General features: G+C 47.8%; 1 protein-coding gene across 1 annotated transcript in view; it reads left to right on the top strand.

The window, feature by feature from the left end:
• sptbn5 (spectrin, beta, non-erythrocytic 5) overlaps positions 1-12,868 on the top strand; it is a 309,201-nt gene that overhangs the window by 180,726 nt on the left and 115,607 nt on the right. The window contains exon 38 of the mRNA XM_063053435.1: positions 8,854-9,045. Coding sequence (XP_062909505.1) covers positions 8,854-9,045 — 192 coding nt within the window. The remainder of the gene's footprint in view (positions 1-8,853; positions 9,046-12,868) is intronic.

Below are 12,868 nucleotides of genomic sequence, written 5' to 3'. Positions count from 1 at the left end.
ATCTCCCCCTCTCAAAGGGACAAGTCACTATCTCCCACTCACAGAGGTACACTTCACTATCTCCCCCTCACAGAGATTCACTTCACTATCTCCCCCTCACAGAGATTCGCTTCACTATCTCCCCCTCACAGAGATTCCCTTCACCATCTCCCCCACACAGAGATACACATCACTATCTCCCCCACACAGAGGTACAATTCACTCTCTCCGTCTCACAGAGATACACTTCACTACCTCCCCCTCACAGACGGACACTTCACTATCTGCATCTCAGAGAGATACACTTCACTATCTCCCCCTCACAGAGATACACTTCACTATCTCCCCCTCACAGAGATTCACTTCACTATCTCCCCCTCACAGAGATTCCCTTCACCATCTCCCCCACACAGAGGTACACATCACTATCTCCCCCACACAGAGGTACAATTCACTCTCTCCGTCTCACAGAGATACACTTCACTACCTCCCCCTCACAGAAGGACACTTCACTATCTCCCTCTCACAGAGATACACTTTACTATCTCCCCCTCACAGAGATTCGCTTCACTATCTCCCCCTCACAGAGATTCCCTTCACTATCTCCCTCTCACAGAGATACACTTCACTATCTCCACCTCACAGAGGGACACTTCACTGTCTCCCTCTCACGGAGGTAAACTTGACTATCTCCCTCTCACAGAGATACACTTCACTACCTCCCCCTCACAGAAGGACACTTCACTATCTCCCTCTCACAGAGATACACTTTACTATCAGCATATCACAGACGGACACTTCACTATCTGCATCTCAGAGAGATACACTTCACTATCTCCCCCTCACAGAGGTACACTTCACTATCTCCCTCTCACAGAGATACACTTCACTATCTCCACCTCACAGAGGGACACTTCACTGTCTCCCTCTCACGGAGGTAAACTTGACTATCTCCCTCTCACAGAGATACACTTCACTATCTCCCTCTCACGGAAGTACAATACACTATCTCCCCCTCACAGAGATACACGTCACTACCTCCCTGTCACAGAGGTACACTTCACTATCTCCCTCTCACAGAGATACACTTCACTATCTCCTTCTCACAGAGATACACTTCACTATCTCCCCCTCACAGAGATACACTTCAAATCTCCCCCTCAGAGAGGTACACTTCACTATCACCCTCTCACAGTGGTACACTTCACTATCTCCCCCTCTCAAAGGGACAAGTCACTATCTCCCACTCACAGAGGTACACTTCACTATCTCCCCCTCACAGAGATACACTTCACTATCTCCCCCTCACAGAGATTCGCTTCACTATCTCCCCCTCACAGAGATTCCCTTCACCATCTCCCCCACACAGAGATACACATCACTATCTCCCCCACACAGAGGTACAATTCACTCTCTCCGTCTCACAGAGATACACTTCACTACCTCCCCCTCACAGACGGACACTTCACTATCTGCATCTCAGAGAGATACACTTCACTATCTGCCCCTCACAGAGATACACTTCACTATCTCCCCCTCACAGAGATTCGCTTCACTATCTCCCCCTCACAGAGATTCCCTTCACTATCTCCCCCTCACAGAGATTCCCTTCACCATCTCCCCCACACAGAGGTACACATCACTATCTCCCCTACACAGAGGTACAATTCACTCTCTCCGTCTCACAGAGATACACTTCACTACCTCCCCCTCACAGAAGGACACTTCACTATCTCCCTATCACAGAGATACAATTTACTATCAGCATATCACAGACGGACACTTCACTATCTGCATCTCAGAGAGATACACTTCACTATCTCCCCCTCACAGAGGTACACGTCACTACCTCCCCCTCACAGAGGGACACTTCACTATCTCCCTCTCACAGAGATACACTTCACTATCTCCACCTCACAGAGGGACACTTCACTGTCTCCCTCTCACGGAGGTAAACTTGACTATCTCCCTCTCACAGAGATACACTTCACTATCTCCCTCTCACGGAAGTACATTTCACTGTCTCCCCTTCACAGAGATACACTTCACAGCCTCCCCCTCACAGAGATACACTTCACTACCTCCCCCTCACAGAGATACACTTCACCATCTCCCCCTCACAGAGGTGCACTTCACTACCTCCCCCTCACAGAAGGACACTTCACTATCTCGCTCTCACAGAGATAAACTTCACTATCTCCCCCTCACAGAGATACACCACTATCTGCATATCACAGAGGTGCACTTCACTGCCTCCCCCTCACAGAGGTACACTTCATTATCTCCCCTTCAGAGATACACTTCACTAAATCCCCCTCACAGAGATACACTTCACTATCTCCCTCTCACAGAGATACACTTCACTATCTCCCTCTCACAGAGATACACTTCACTATCTCCACCTCACAGAGGGACACTTCACTGTCTCCCTCTCATGGAGGTAAACTTGACTATCTCCCTCTCACAGAGATACACTTCACTATCTCCCTCTCACGGAAGTACATTTCACTGTCTCCCCTTCACAGAGATACACTTCACAGCCTCCCCCTCACAGAGATACACTTCACTATCTCCCTCTGACACTTTACTATCTCCCCCTCACAGCGATACACTTCACTATCTGCTTATCACAGAGGTACACTTCACTATCTCCCCCTCACAGAGATGCACTTCACTGCCTCCCTCTCACTGAGGTAAACTTCACTATCTCCCTCTCACAGAATTACACTTCACTATCTCCCCGTCACAGAGATACACTTCACTATCTCCCCGTCAGAGAGATACACTTCACTATCTCACTCTCACAGAGATACATTTCACTGTCTCCCTCTCATGGAGTTAAACTTCACTATCTCCCCCTCACAGAGGTACACTTCACTATCTCCCTCTCACAGAGGTACACTTCACTGCCTCCCCCTCACAGAGATACACTTCACAATCTCCCCCTCGCAGAGATACACTTCACAATCTCCCCCTCACAGAGGTACACTTCACTATCTCCCCCTCACAGATACACTTCACTATCTCCCCCTCACAGATACACTTCACTAACTCCCCCTCACAGACGTACACTTCACTATCTCCCTCTCACAAAGATACATTTCACTATCTCACCCTCAGAGAGATACACTTCACTATCTCCCCCTCCCAGAGATACACTTCACAATCTCCCCCTCGCAGAGATACACTTCACAATCTCCCCCTCACAGATACACTTCACTAACTCCCCCTCACAGAGATACACTTCACTATCTCCCCCTCGCAGAGATACACTTCACAATCTCCCCCTCACAGAGGTACACTTCACTATCTCCCCCTCACAGATACATTTCACTATCTCCCCCTCACAGATACACTTCACTAACTCCCCCTCACAGACGTACACTTCACTATCTCCCTATCACAAAGATACACTTCACTATCTCACCCTCAGAGAGATACACTTCACTATCTCCCCCTCCCAGAGATACACTTCAGTGTCCCGCTCTCACAGAGATACACTTCACTATCTCAATATCACACAGGGACATGTCACTATCTCCCCTTCACAGAGATACACTTCACCATCTCCCGCTCACAGAGATACACTTCACCATCTCCCGCTCACAGAGATACACTTCACTATCTCCCCCTCGGAGAGATACACTTCACAGCCTCCCCCTCACAGAGATACACTTCACTATCTCCCTCTGACACTTTACTATCTCCCCCTCACAGCGATACACTTCACTATCTCCCTCTCACAGAGATATACGTCACTATCTCCCTCTCACAGAGGTACTCTTCACTATCTCCCCCTCAGAGAGATACACTTCACTATCTCCCCCTCACAGAGATATACGTCACTATCTCCCTCTCACAGAGGTACACTTCACTATCTCCCCCTCAGAGAGATACACTTCACTATCTCCCCCTCACAGAGATACACTTCACTATCTCCCTCTCACAAAGATACACTTCACTATTTCCCCCTCCCAGAGATACACTTCACTGCCTTTCTCTCACAGAGGTACACTTCACCATCCCCCCTCACAAAGATACACTTCACTGCCTCCCCCCCACAGAGGGACACTTCACTATCTCCCTCTCACAGAGGGACCTGTCACTATCTCCTTCTCACAGTGGTACACTTCACTATCTCCTTCTCACAGAGAGACACTTCACTATCTCCCCCTCACAGAGATACACTTCACTAACTCCCTCTCATAGAGGTACAATTCACCATCTCCCCCTCACAGAGATACACTTCACCATCTCCCACTCACAGAGGTACACTTCACTATCTCCCCCTCACAGAGATACACTTCACTATCTCGCCCGCACAGAGGTACAATTCACTCTCTCCCCCTCACAGAGATACACTTCACTACCTCCCCCTCACAGAGATACACTTCACTACCTCCCCCTCACAGAGGGACACTTCACTATCTCCTTCTCACAGAGATACAATTCACCATCTCCCCCTCACAGAGATACACTTCACCATCTCCCCCTCACAGAGGGACACTTCACTATCTCCCTCTCACAGAGATACACTTCACCATCTCCCCCTCACAGAGGGACACTTCACTATCTCCCTCTCACAGAGATACACTTCACCATCTCCCCCTCACAGAGATACACTTCACTATCTCCCTCTGATACTTCACTATCTCCCTCTCACAGAGATACACTTCACTATCTCCCCCTCAGAGAGATACACTTCACTATCTCCCCCTCACAGAGATACACTTCACTATCTCCCCCTCACAGAGGTACACTTCACTATCTCCCTCTCACAAAGATACACTTCACTATCCCCCCCTCACAGGTACACTTCATTATCCCCCCCTCACAGAGGTACACTTCATTATCTCCCTCTCACATAGATACACTTCACTATCACCCCCTCACAGAGGAACACTTCACTATCTCCCCCTCAGAGTGGTTCACTTCACTATCTCCCCCTCAGAGTGGTACACTTCACTATCTCCCCCTCACAGAGGGACACTTCTCTATCTCCCCCCCCTCACAGAGATTCACTTCACTATCTCCCCCTCACAAAGGTACACTTCACTATCTCCTTCTCACAGAGATACACTTCACTACCTCCCCCTCACAGCGATACACTTCACAGCCTCCCCCTCACAGAGATACACTTCATTATCTCCCTCTGACAGTTCACTATCTCCCCATCACAGAGGTGCACTTCACTATCTCCCTCTAACAGAGATACACATCACTATGTCACCCTCACAGAGGTACAATTCACTGTCTCTCTCTCACAGAGGTACACTTCACTATCTCCCCGTCACAGAGATACACTTCACTATCTCCCTCTCACAGAGGGACACTTCATTATCTCCCTCTCACTGAGGTACACTTCACTATCTCCCTCTCACAGAGCTACACTTCTCTACCTCCCCCTCACAGAGATACATTTCACTGTCTCCCTCTCACGGAGGTAAACTTCACTATCTCACCCTCACAGTGATACACTTCACTATTTCCCCCTCACAGAGATACACTTCACTATCTCCCCCTCACAGAGATACACTTCACAGCCTCCCCGTCACAGAGATACTCTTCACTATCTCCCTCTGACACTTCACTATCTCCCCATCACAGAGGTATACTTCACTATCTCCCCATCACAGAGGTACACTTCACTATCTCCCTCTCACAGAGATATACGTCACTATCTCCCTCTCACAGAGGTACACTTCACTATCTCCCCCTCAGAGAGATACACTTCACTATCTCCCCCTCACAGAGATATACGTCACTATCTCCCTCTCACAGAGGTACACTTCACTATCTCCCCCTCAGAGAGATACACTTCACTATCTCCCCCTCACAGAGATACACTTCACTATCTCCCCCTCCCAGAGATACACTTCACTGCCTTTCTCTCACAGAGGTACACTTCACCATCCCCCCTCACAAAGATACACTTCACTGCCTCCACCCCACAGAGGGACACTTCACTATCTCCCTCTCACAGAGGGACCTGTCACTATCTCCCTCTCACAGAGGGACGTGTCACTATCTCCTTCTCACAGTGGTACACTTCACTATCTCCCCCTCACAGGCGTACACTTCACCATCTCCCTCTCACAGAGATACACTTCGCTATCTCCCCTCACAGAGATACACTTCACCATCTCCCCCTCACAGAGATACACTTCGCTATCACCCCCTCACAGAGATACACTTCGCTATCTCCCCCTCACAGAGATACACTTCACTATCTCACTGTCACAGAGGTACACGTCACTATCTCCCTCTCACAGAGATACACGTCACTATCTCCCTCTCACAGAGATACACTTCACTATCTCCCCCTCACAGAGATGCACTTCACTACCTCCCCCTCACAGAGATGCACTTCACTATCTCCCTCTCCCAGAGGTACACTTCACTGTCTCACCCTCACAGAGATACACTTCACTATCTCCCTCTCACAGAGGGACGCTTCACTATCTCCCCCTCACAGAGATACACTTCACTATCTCCCCCTCACAGAGATGCACTTCACTATCTCCCCCTCACAGAGGTACACTTCACTATCTCACCCTCACAGAGGTACACTTCACTATCTCACCCTCACAGAGATACACTTCACTACCTCCCTCTCACAGAGGGACACTTCACTATCTCTCCCTCACAGAGATACACTTCACTACCTCCCTCTCACAGAGGGACACTTCACTATCTCTCCCTCACAGAGGGACATTTCACTATCTCCCCCTCACAGAGGAATAGGCTAATCCTGGCACTGATGACTGGGTCAGTCTGTTTGAATCAGGGTCTGTCCGGCCAAGGGAGGGGCCTTTACTAGTGAAGAACCTGCTAAAATATACCCAAATCTTGTCACACACAGTTTTCCAGTATCTGCATTGTCTCTTTCCTCAAGCCATTTTTCTTTCCCATTGATGGGTAGTGTATTTCCTCAAGCTACTTTGCAGAGTCTATTTCATACACTGTGAGCATTAACAGGAGGCCATTTGCCCCATAGTAGCTGCTCACCCACAAGATTACAATCTTTTATTAGCGCCTCCTTACTGCAATCATCTAATTCCCAATTCCCTTTCTATCAGAAAATCTGTAGATCTGCCTTAATACATTCTTGTAGGTGGGCCAGGGTGTATTTTGTGCTGTATGGTTAGGAATAGGGCCAAGTTTCACTCTGAGGACCAGTTTGGACCAAATGTTGTGTACTGAGAATGTTAAGCCTTGGCTTATTCGCCAAAGCAGTTGAGACATTCTGGGTAACGCTCAGGGAGGATGGGGGGTGTTGTTCATTCTGTGAAACGGTCAGACTATTTTTGGCTCTGAGGTGTGGGGCTGTGTTATCTCTGAGAGAATATCAGGCTGTGTTTAGGTCTGTTGAAAGGGTCAGACTGAGGGAAGGTGGGGTTGCTTTAACCTCTCTGAGACGGAGTATGTCTGTGTTTTTGTTCTGTGGCCTGCATTTATTTCTGAGGGAGAGGTGGGGTGTTTTCAGTCTGAGGAAGAGGTCAGGCTGCAGTTTCAGTTTTGTGGGTAGGTTCGTGGCCTGTTCATTCTAAGCCCTGTCTCACTGAAGCCAGAGTCATACCATGTCTCACCCTAGGGAGCTGTTCATTCTACAAGAGTGAGCTAGTTCTGTTTATCAAGAGTGGGTTAGTTCACTGAAGTGTAGCTGATGGCACTTCCCACCAAGGGTTGGTTCATCAGGGAGGGGATAAAGTGGTAAACAATAGTCAGTCCTGTGCTCTGATACAGGTAACAAATAGGTTTCATTTTCACTGACGTCCATGAGTCAATTTTGCCCATAAGTCTGAAAATTCACAGAAGTCATTGAATTGGTAACCCTACCTCCACAATATTGTAACGAATGGCATTGAAAGCACATAGGAAAGAACAATTACAACTTGGTGAGACAGAGGAAATATGTTCTGCTGTCTCGGAACAAATGTATGTACATAGGTACGTACGCATTTACATTGGATTTAACAATATTATGAGAGCTTAGTTTGGCATTCTGACCTCAGGATGACCTGTAAATAAAGAGACATTTATGTAGCATGATGCAAATATTCTGTGTAATTGTATACAGCTCCAGTGTACTTGCCTAACTAATATAACGATCCTGGTGTGTAGTGATTTGGGTAATAATGTGGACTGAATATGCCAGGATGTAGTTTAACTATCAGTGTAAAAGTTTAACGCAAGGGTGGTGTAATGTTTAACTCAACGGAAAGCTATTGCATGAAGTCAGTGAATATGCCATTGTGATATCGCTGTAAAAGTATTGTCATTTTTGTGACAGGACTAAAAATTTAAAGAAAGTGAGTTCAAATTCCACTGAGGCAGAATGATATTTAGAACTCAGTTTAAAGGAAATGTGGAAATTGAAAACTGTTTGCAGTGAAGTGAGAATGAGGTTGTAGTTTGTCATAAAGAACCTTATTCAATCTAATCTCAGTGGAGCTCCAGATCCAAGTCCTTACCTCTAACTATTCACTGAAGTCAATCGGGTGCAATTTGCTGCTGGAGAAAGCCTTGAAGTTTAAGTGGTGGCTTTCTGATGATGTCACAGGGAGCGATAGAAAATACACCACGGAAATGGGCCATTCAGCCCATCAAGTTGGTGCCACCCACCAAACACCCATTTACACAAAGGTCCTATTTTTCTTCCCTCCCTCGGAAGGCTGCAGCCAACTCACCTGCATGTCTTTGGAATGTGGGAGAAAACCAGGAGAACCCCTGCAAACAGCAATCTCTACACGGAGTTCAGGACTGAAAACCAGGTCCCTGCACCCTCTGCTAGGTACATCTGCCTGCTGCCCAACCATAATGAGGGGTCAGGACTCAAGTGCTGTAGTGCATACTGTCCCGTTTTTCTTTCAGGTGACGTCACTGCAGAAGCTGGCAGGCAAGCTCAAAGAAGAGAACTTAAAGCATGAGGATGCCAGTCACATTCAGCAGAAACTCAACGCCATCCTGGAAAGGAGGAACCATATTAAGGAGATGTCACAGAGCCGTAGGAAAGACCTGAGCACTGCCCGCCTGTTGGCCCAGTTCACTCAGGACCTGACTGAGGTACAATCCAATCTCGCGGCTTACCTTTCCGCCGTCTTTAAAGGGCAACAGGTGGGGGTGGCGGAGGGCAGAATCTGATAGGAAAGGAAGCTGGAATCCCGGGAGGAAGGTGGGTCAGCAATTGGGCACAGTTGGGGGGAGATAGGGGTGGGGACTGAGGGATAAATGACATGATAATGGAGGCCAGGGAGATCAAGAGGAGAAAGAAAAAGGAGCAGAGAGAGAGCAATGACTGGAAATTGGAGCAGTCCCACTTGCTACTGTCAACAGAAACAAAATCCAGCCTAAGCCTTGGGCCCTAACCTGCAGGGTTGTGAATCAGGAGCTGGAGGGTGGGGTTAACCTCGCCCATCACTGGCTGGCACGGACACAATGGGCCAAGTGGTCTGACTTTGTGCTGTAGGTTACTATGATTGGATGACCGAAGTTTACACGATACCGAGTCCCTCGCGGCCTCAGGATATCCTACAGCACTTTACATCCACTCTACCTAGATTCCCTCAAATACATCAATGCTATTTGTCCTTAGGAAAAGAGGCTTCTCCTGAATTCCAGATTGGATTTAGTTGTGACATTTTTGTGGCTTTGGTGTTGGTCTCATTACAACTAAACCTTTAAAAATCTTAAAAGCTATCAGATCATAGTAAAGCCTCTTTCGTCTTTCCTGTCAGATATAAGCTCTTTGTCACGGAAACTTTAAATTAAGTTTCCACGCTCGCAGAGAGTTTCTGTGGCAGCGTCCTCACCGCAAGCCGGGACGGCAGATTGAGAACAGATGTGGCTGCTGGAGTAGGCCTCAGTTACTGAGATCATTCTGGCAGCGAGTGGCCAGAGACAGCAATACCTCCAGAATGAGATCATGACTCGGAGCAAACTAAAGAGTACTGCAGGCTACCTGACGGCTGCACAACCCTGGGGATTCAAGCAACAGATACTTTCACAGAAGTTCAAGTGGCAAAGTCCATTTCGTATGATTCCTTATATGCCCGAATGAAATGGCTGTTCAAAAAAACAATCTTAATCTGTACAGAATAGGTTTGATGAGCTCCGCTCAGACTGAAAATATTCATCCAGAACAAGTTAATGTCACCAGACCAAAATGAGATTGAAAATGGCTTGGGTCTGAGCTGCACAGTCTGGAGGAAGAGGCAAGAATTACTCTGCTTGCTAGAAGAACTACTGAGTGCATTTGCAGAGTTGGTACGCTGGCAAGTTAACTGCTCTGAGGACGAGTAGTGAGATGTGATGGAGTGTTTGCAGAGTAAGCCAGCTTCAGCAGCAACTCACTGAAATACTTGTGTGTGTGTGGGTGTGTGCGTGTGTGGGTCTGTGTGTGTCTGCGTGTGTGTGTGCGTGTGTATGTATGTATGTGTGTGTGTGTGTGTGTGTGTGCGTGTGTGTGTCTGCGTGTGTGTGTGCGTGTGTATGTATGTGTGTATGCGTGTGTGTGTGCGTGTGTATGTATGTATGTGTGTGTGTGTGTGTGTGTGTGCGTGTGTGTGTGTGCGTGTGTGTGTGCGTGTGTATGTATGTGTGTGTGTGTGTGTGTGTGGGTGTGTGCGTGTGTGGGTGTGTGTGTGTCTGCGTGTGTGTGTGCGTGTGTATGTGTGTGTGTGTGTGTGTGTGTGTGTGTGTGTGTGCGTGTGTATGTGTATGCTCATACACCAAGTATTGGCAATCTACCTGCAGTGTAGTGATACTTTATACGCATGGTGCGTTGGAGAAAATTTACTCAGATTCTGATATGTCTGATAGAAAGAACATATGGTGTAAGGGAACAGGAGTGCAGGAGTTTCCTGCTGCCTGCCCGCTTTCAAATTCAATCTGTTATTAACAAAGCAAATGGAAAACTTCCAATGAATAAAAGGTGTCCTGGAATCAGCGGTACGTAGATTAGGATCGGAATCAGAATCAGGTTTAATATCAGAAGCATGTGTCATGAGGCTTGTTGTCTTTGCAGCAACAGTATAATGCAATACATAATAATAGAGAAAAAATGGGAATTACAGTAAGTATATATATGTATAAAATAGTTAAATTAAATAAGTAGTGCAGAAATTGAAATAAAAAAGTAGTGTGGTAGTGTTCACGGGTTCAATGTCCATTCGGAAATCGGACGGCAGAGGAGAAGAAGCTGTTCCTGAATCACGGAGTGTGTGCCTTCAGGCTTCTGTACCTCCCTTGAGATGAGAACAGGGCATGACCTGAGTGATGGGGGTCTTTAATAATGGACGCTGCCTTTCTGAGGCATCACTCCCTGAAGGTGTCCTGGTTACTACGGAGGCGAGTGCCCGTGATGGGACTGACTTAGCTAACAACTCTCTGCAGCTTACTTCGATCCTGTTTAGTACAAACCCCCCCCCACATCGGTACGACCCCCCCACCCCTCCCCGTACAAACTCCCCCCCCGTATTGGTACAATCCCCCCCAGCTCCCCGTACAACACCCCCCACCCCACCTCCGTATTGGTACAACCCCCCCCATCCCTCCCCGTATCGGTACAACTCCCCCCACCTCCCCCATATCGGGACAACCTCCCCCACCCCTCCCTGTATGGGGACAACTCCCCCCACATACCCCCATATCGGTACACCCCCTCCGTATCAGTACAGCTCCCCCCGTATCGGTACAAACCCCCACCCCGCCCCGTACCGGTATGACCCCCCCCACCCCTCCCCGTATCGGAACGACCTCCCCACCCCCCCCCCCATATCGGTACAAACCTCCACTCCTCCCCATACCGGTATGACCCTCCCCACCCCTCCCCGTATCGGTACGACCCCCCACCCCCTCCCACCCCCGTATGGGTACAAACCCCGCCAGCCTTCCCTCCCCGTACCAAACAATGATGCTCTCCAAAGTACATCAGTAGAAATTTGCAAATATTTTTGGCGACATACCAAATCTTCTCAACCTCCTGATGAAATATAGCCACCCATATTTGATAGTACCAACCACAGCAATGTGGCAAGGCTATGGAATGTACTTAGTCCTCAAAATCATCATCACCAAAAGCTTACCGCAAACACATAGTAGATCATGGACACTTACATGACTCAAAGAGACTGTTTGGTCCATCACATCTGTGCTAGTCAATATAGAGCTCCCCAGACTACTCACACCTTCTGGCACAGGTTCTGTACTGTGACAGCTCATGGTCTATTAGGTAGATAAACAAACATTCTTTAAATATGATGAAAGTTTCTTATGCTGCCACACATAAGTCAGTATTCTCATTTGATCCTTTATTATACACCTCTAGTTATTGCCAACAGAGAAGGAAGGAATCAAATTAAGCACACCTGCCTGTAAGGAACCCCAAACTCCATTACGATCTCATTTAGTTCCATTCACACTGTAGGTCTGCAGTTAGGTACAGACATCACTCCCGTCGTCAATGAAACACAGACTCCCTATAACAGAAACACAGACCTCAGTCTCCTCATAACAGAAACACAGACCCCACCCCAGTCTTCCCATAATAGAAACACAGATCCCAGTGTCCCCATAACAGAAACACAGACCTCATTCTCCCCATAGTGGAAGCATGGATCTTATTTTCCACAAAGCAGAAACACAGACGTCAGTCTCCCAATCACAGTGAAACCAAGATCTCAGTTTCCCCAGAACAAAAACACAGACCTCAGTTTCCCCATAACAGAAACACAGACCTCAGTCGCTCCATAGCAGAACGAAGATCTCAGACTCCCCATCACAGTGAAACATAGACTTCAGTTTCCTCATAACAGAAACACAGACCTCAACACCCCGCCCCCATAACAGAAACACAGATCTCTGTCTCCCTGTAGCAGGAATGCAGACC

This window comes from Mobula hypostoma, chromosome 1 (assembly GCF_963921235.1).
Source record: "Mobula hypostoma chromosome 1, sMobHyp1.1, whole genome shotgun sequence".
Taxonomy (NCBI): Eukaryota; Metazoa; Chordata; class Chondrichthyes; order Myliobatiformes; family Myliobatidae; genus Mobula; species Mobula hypostoma.
The sequence above is the reverse complement of the archived record's forward strand: the minus strand, read 5'-3'. Positions and strand labels throughout refer to the sequence as shown.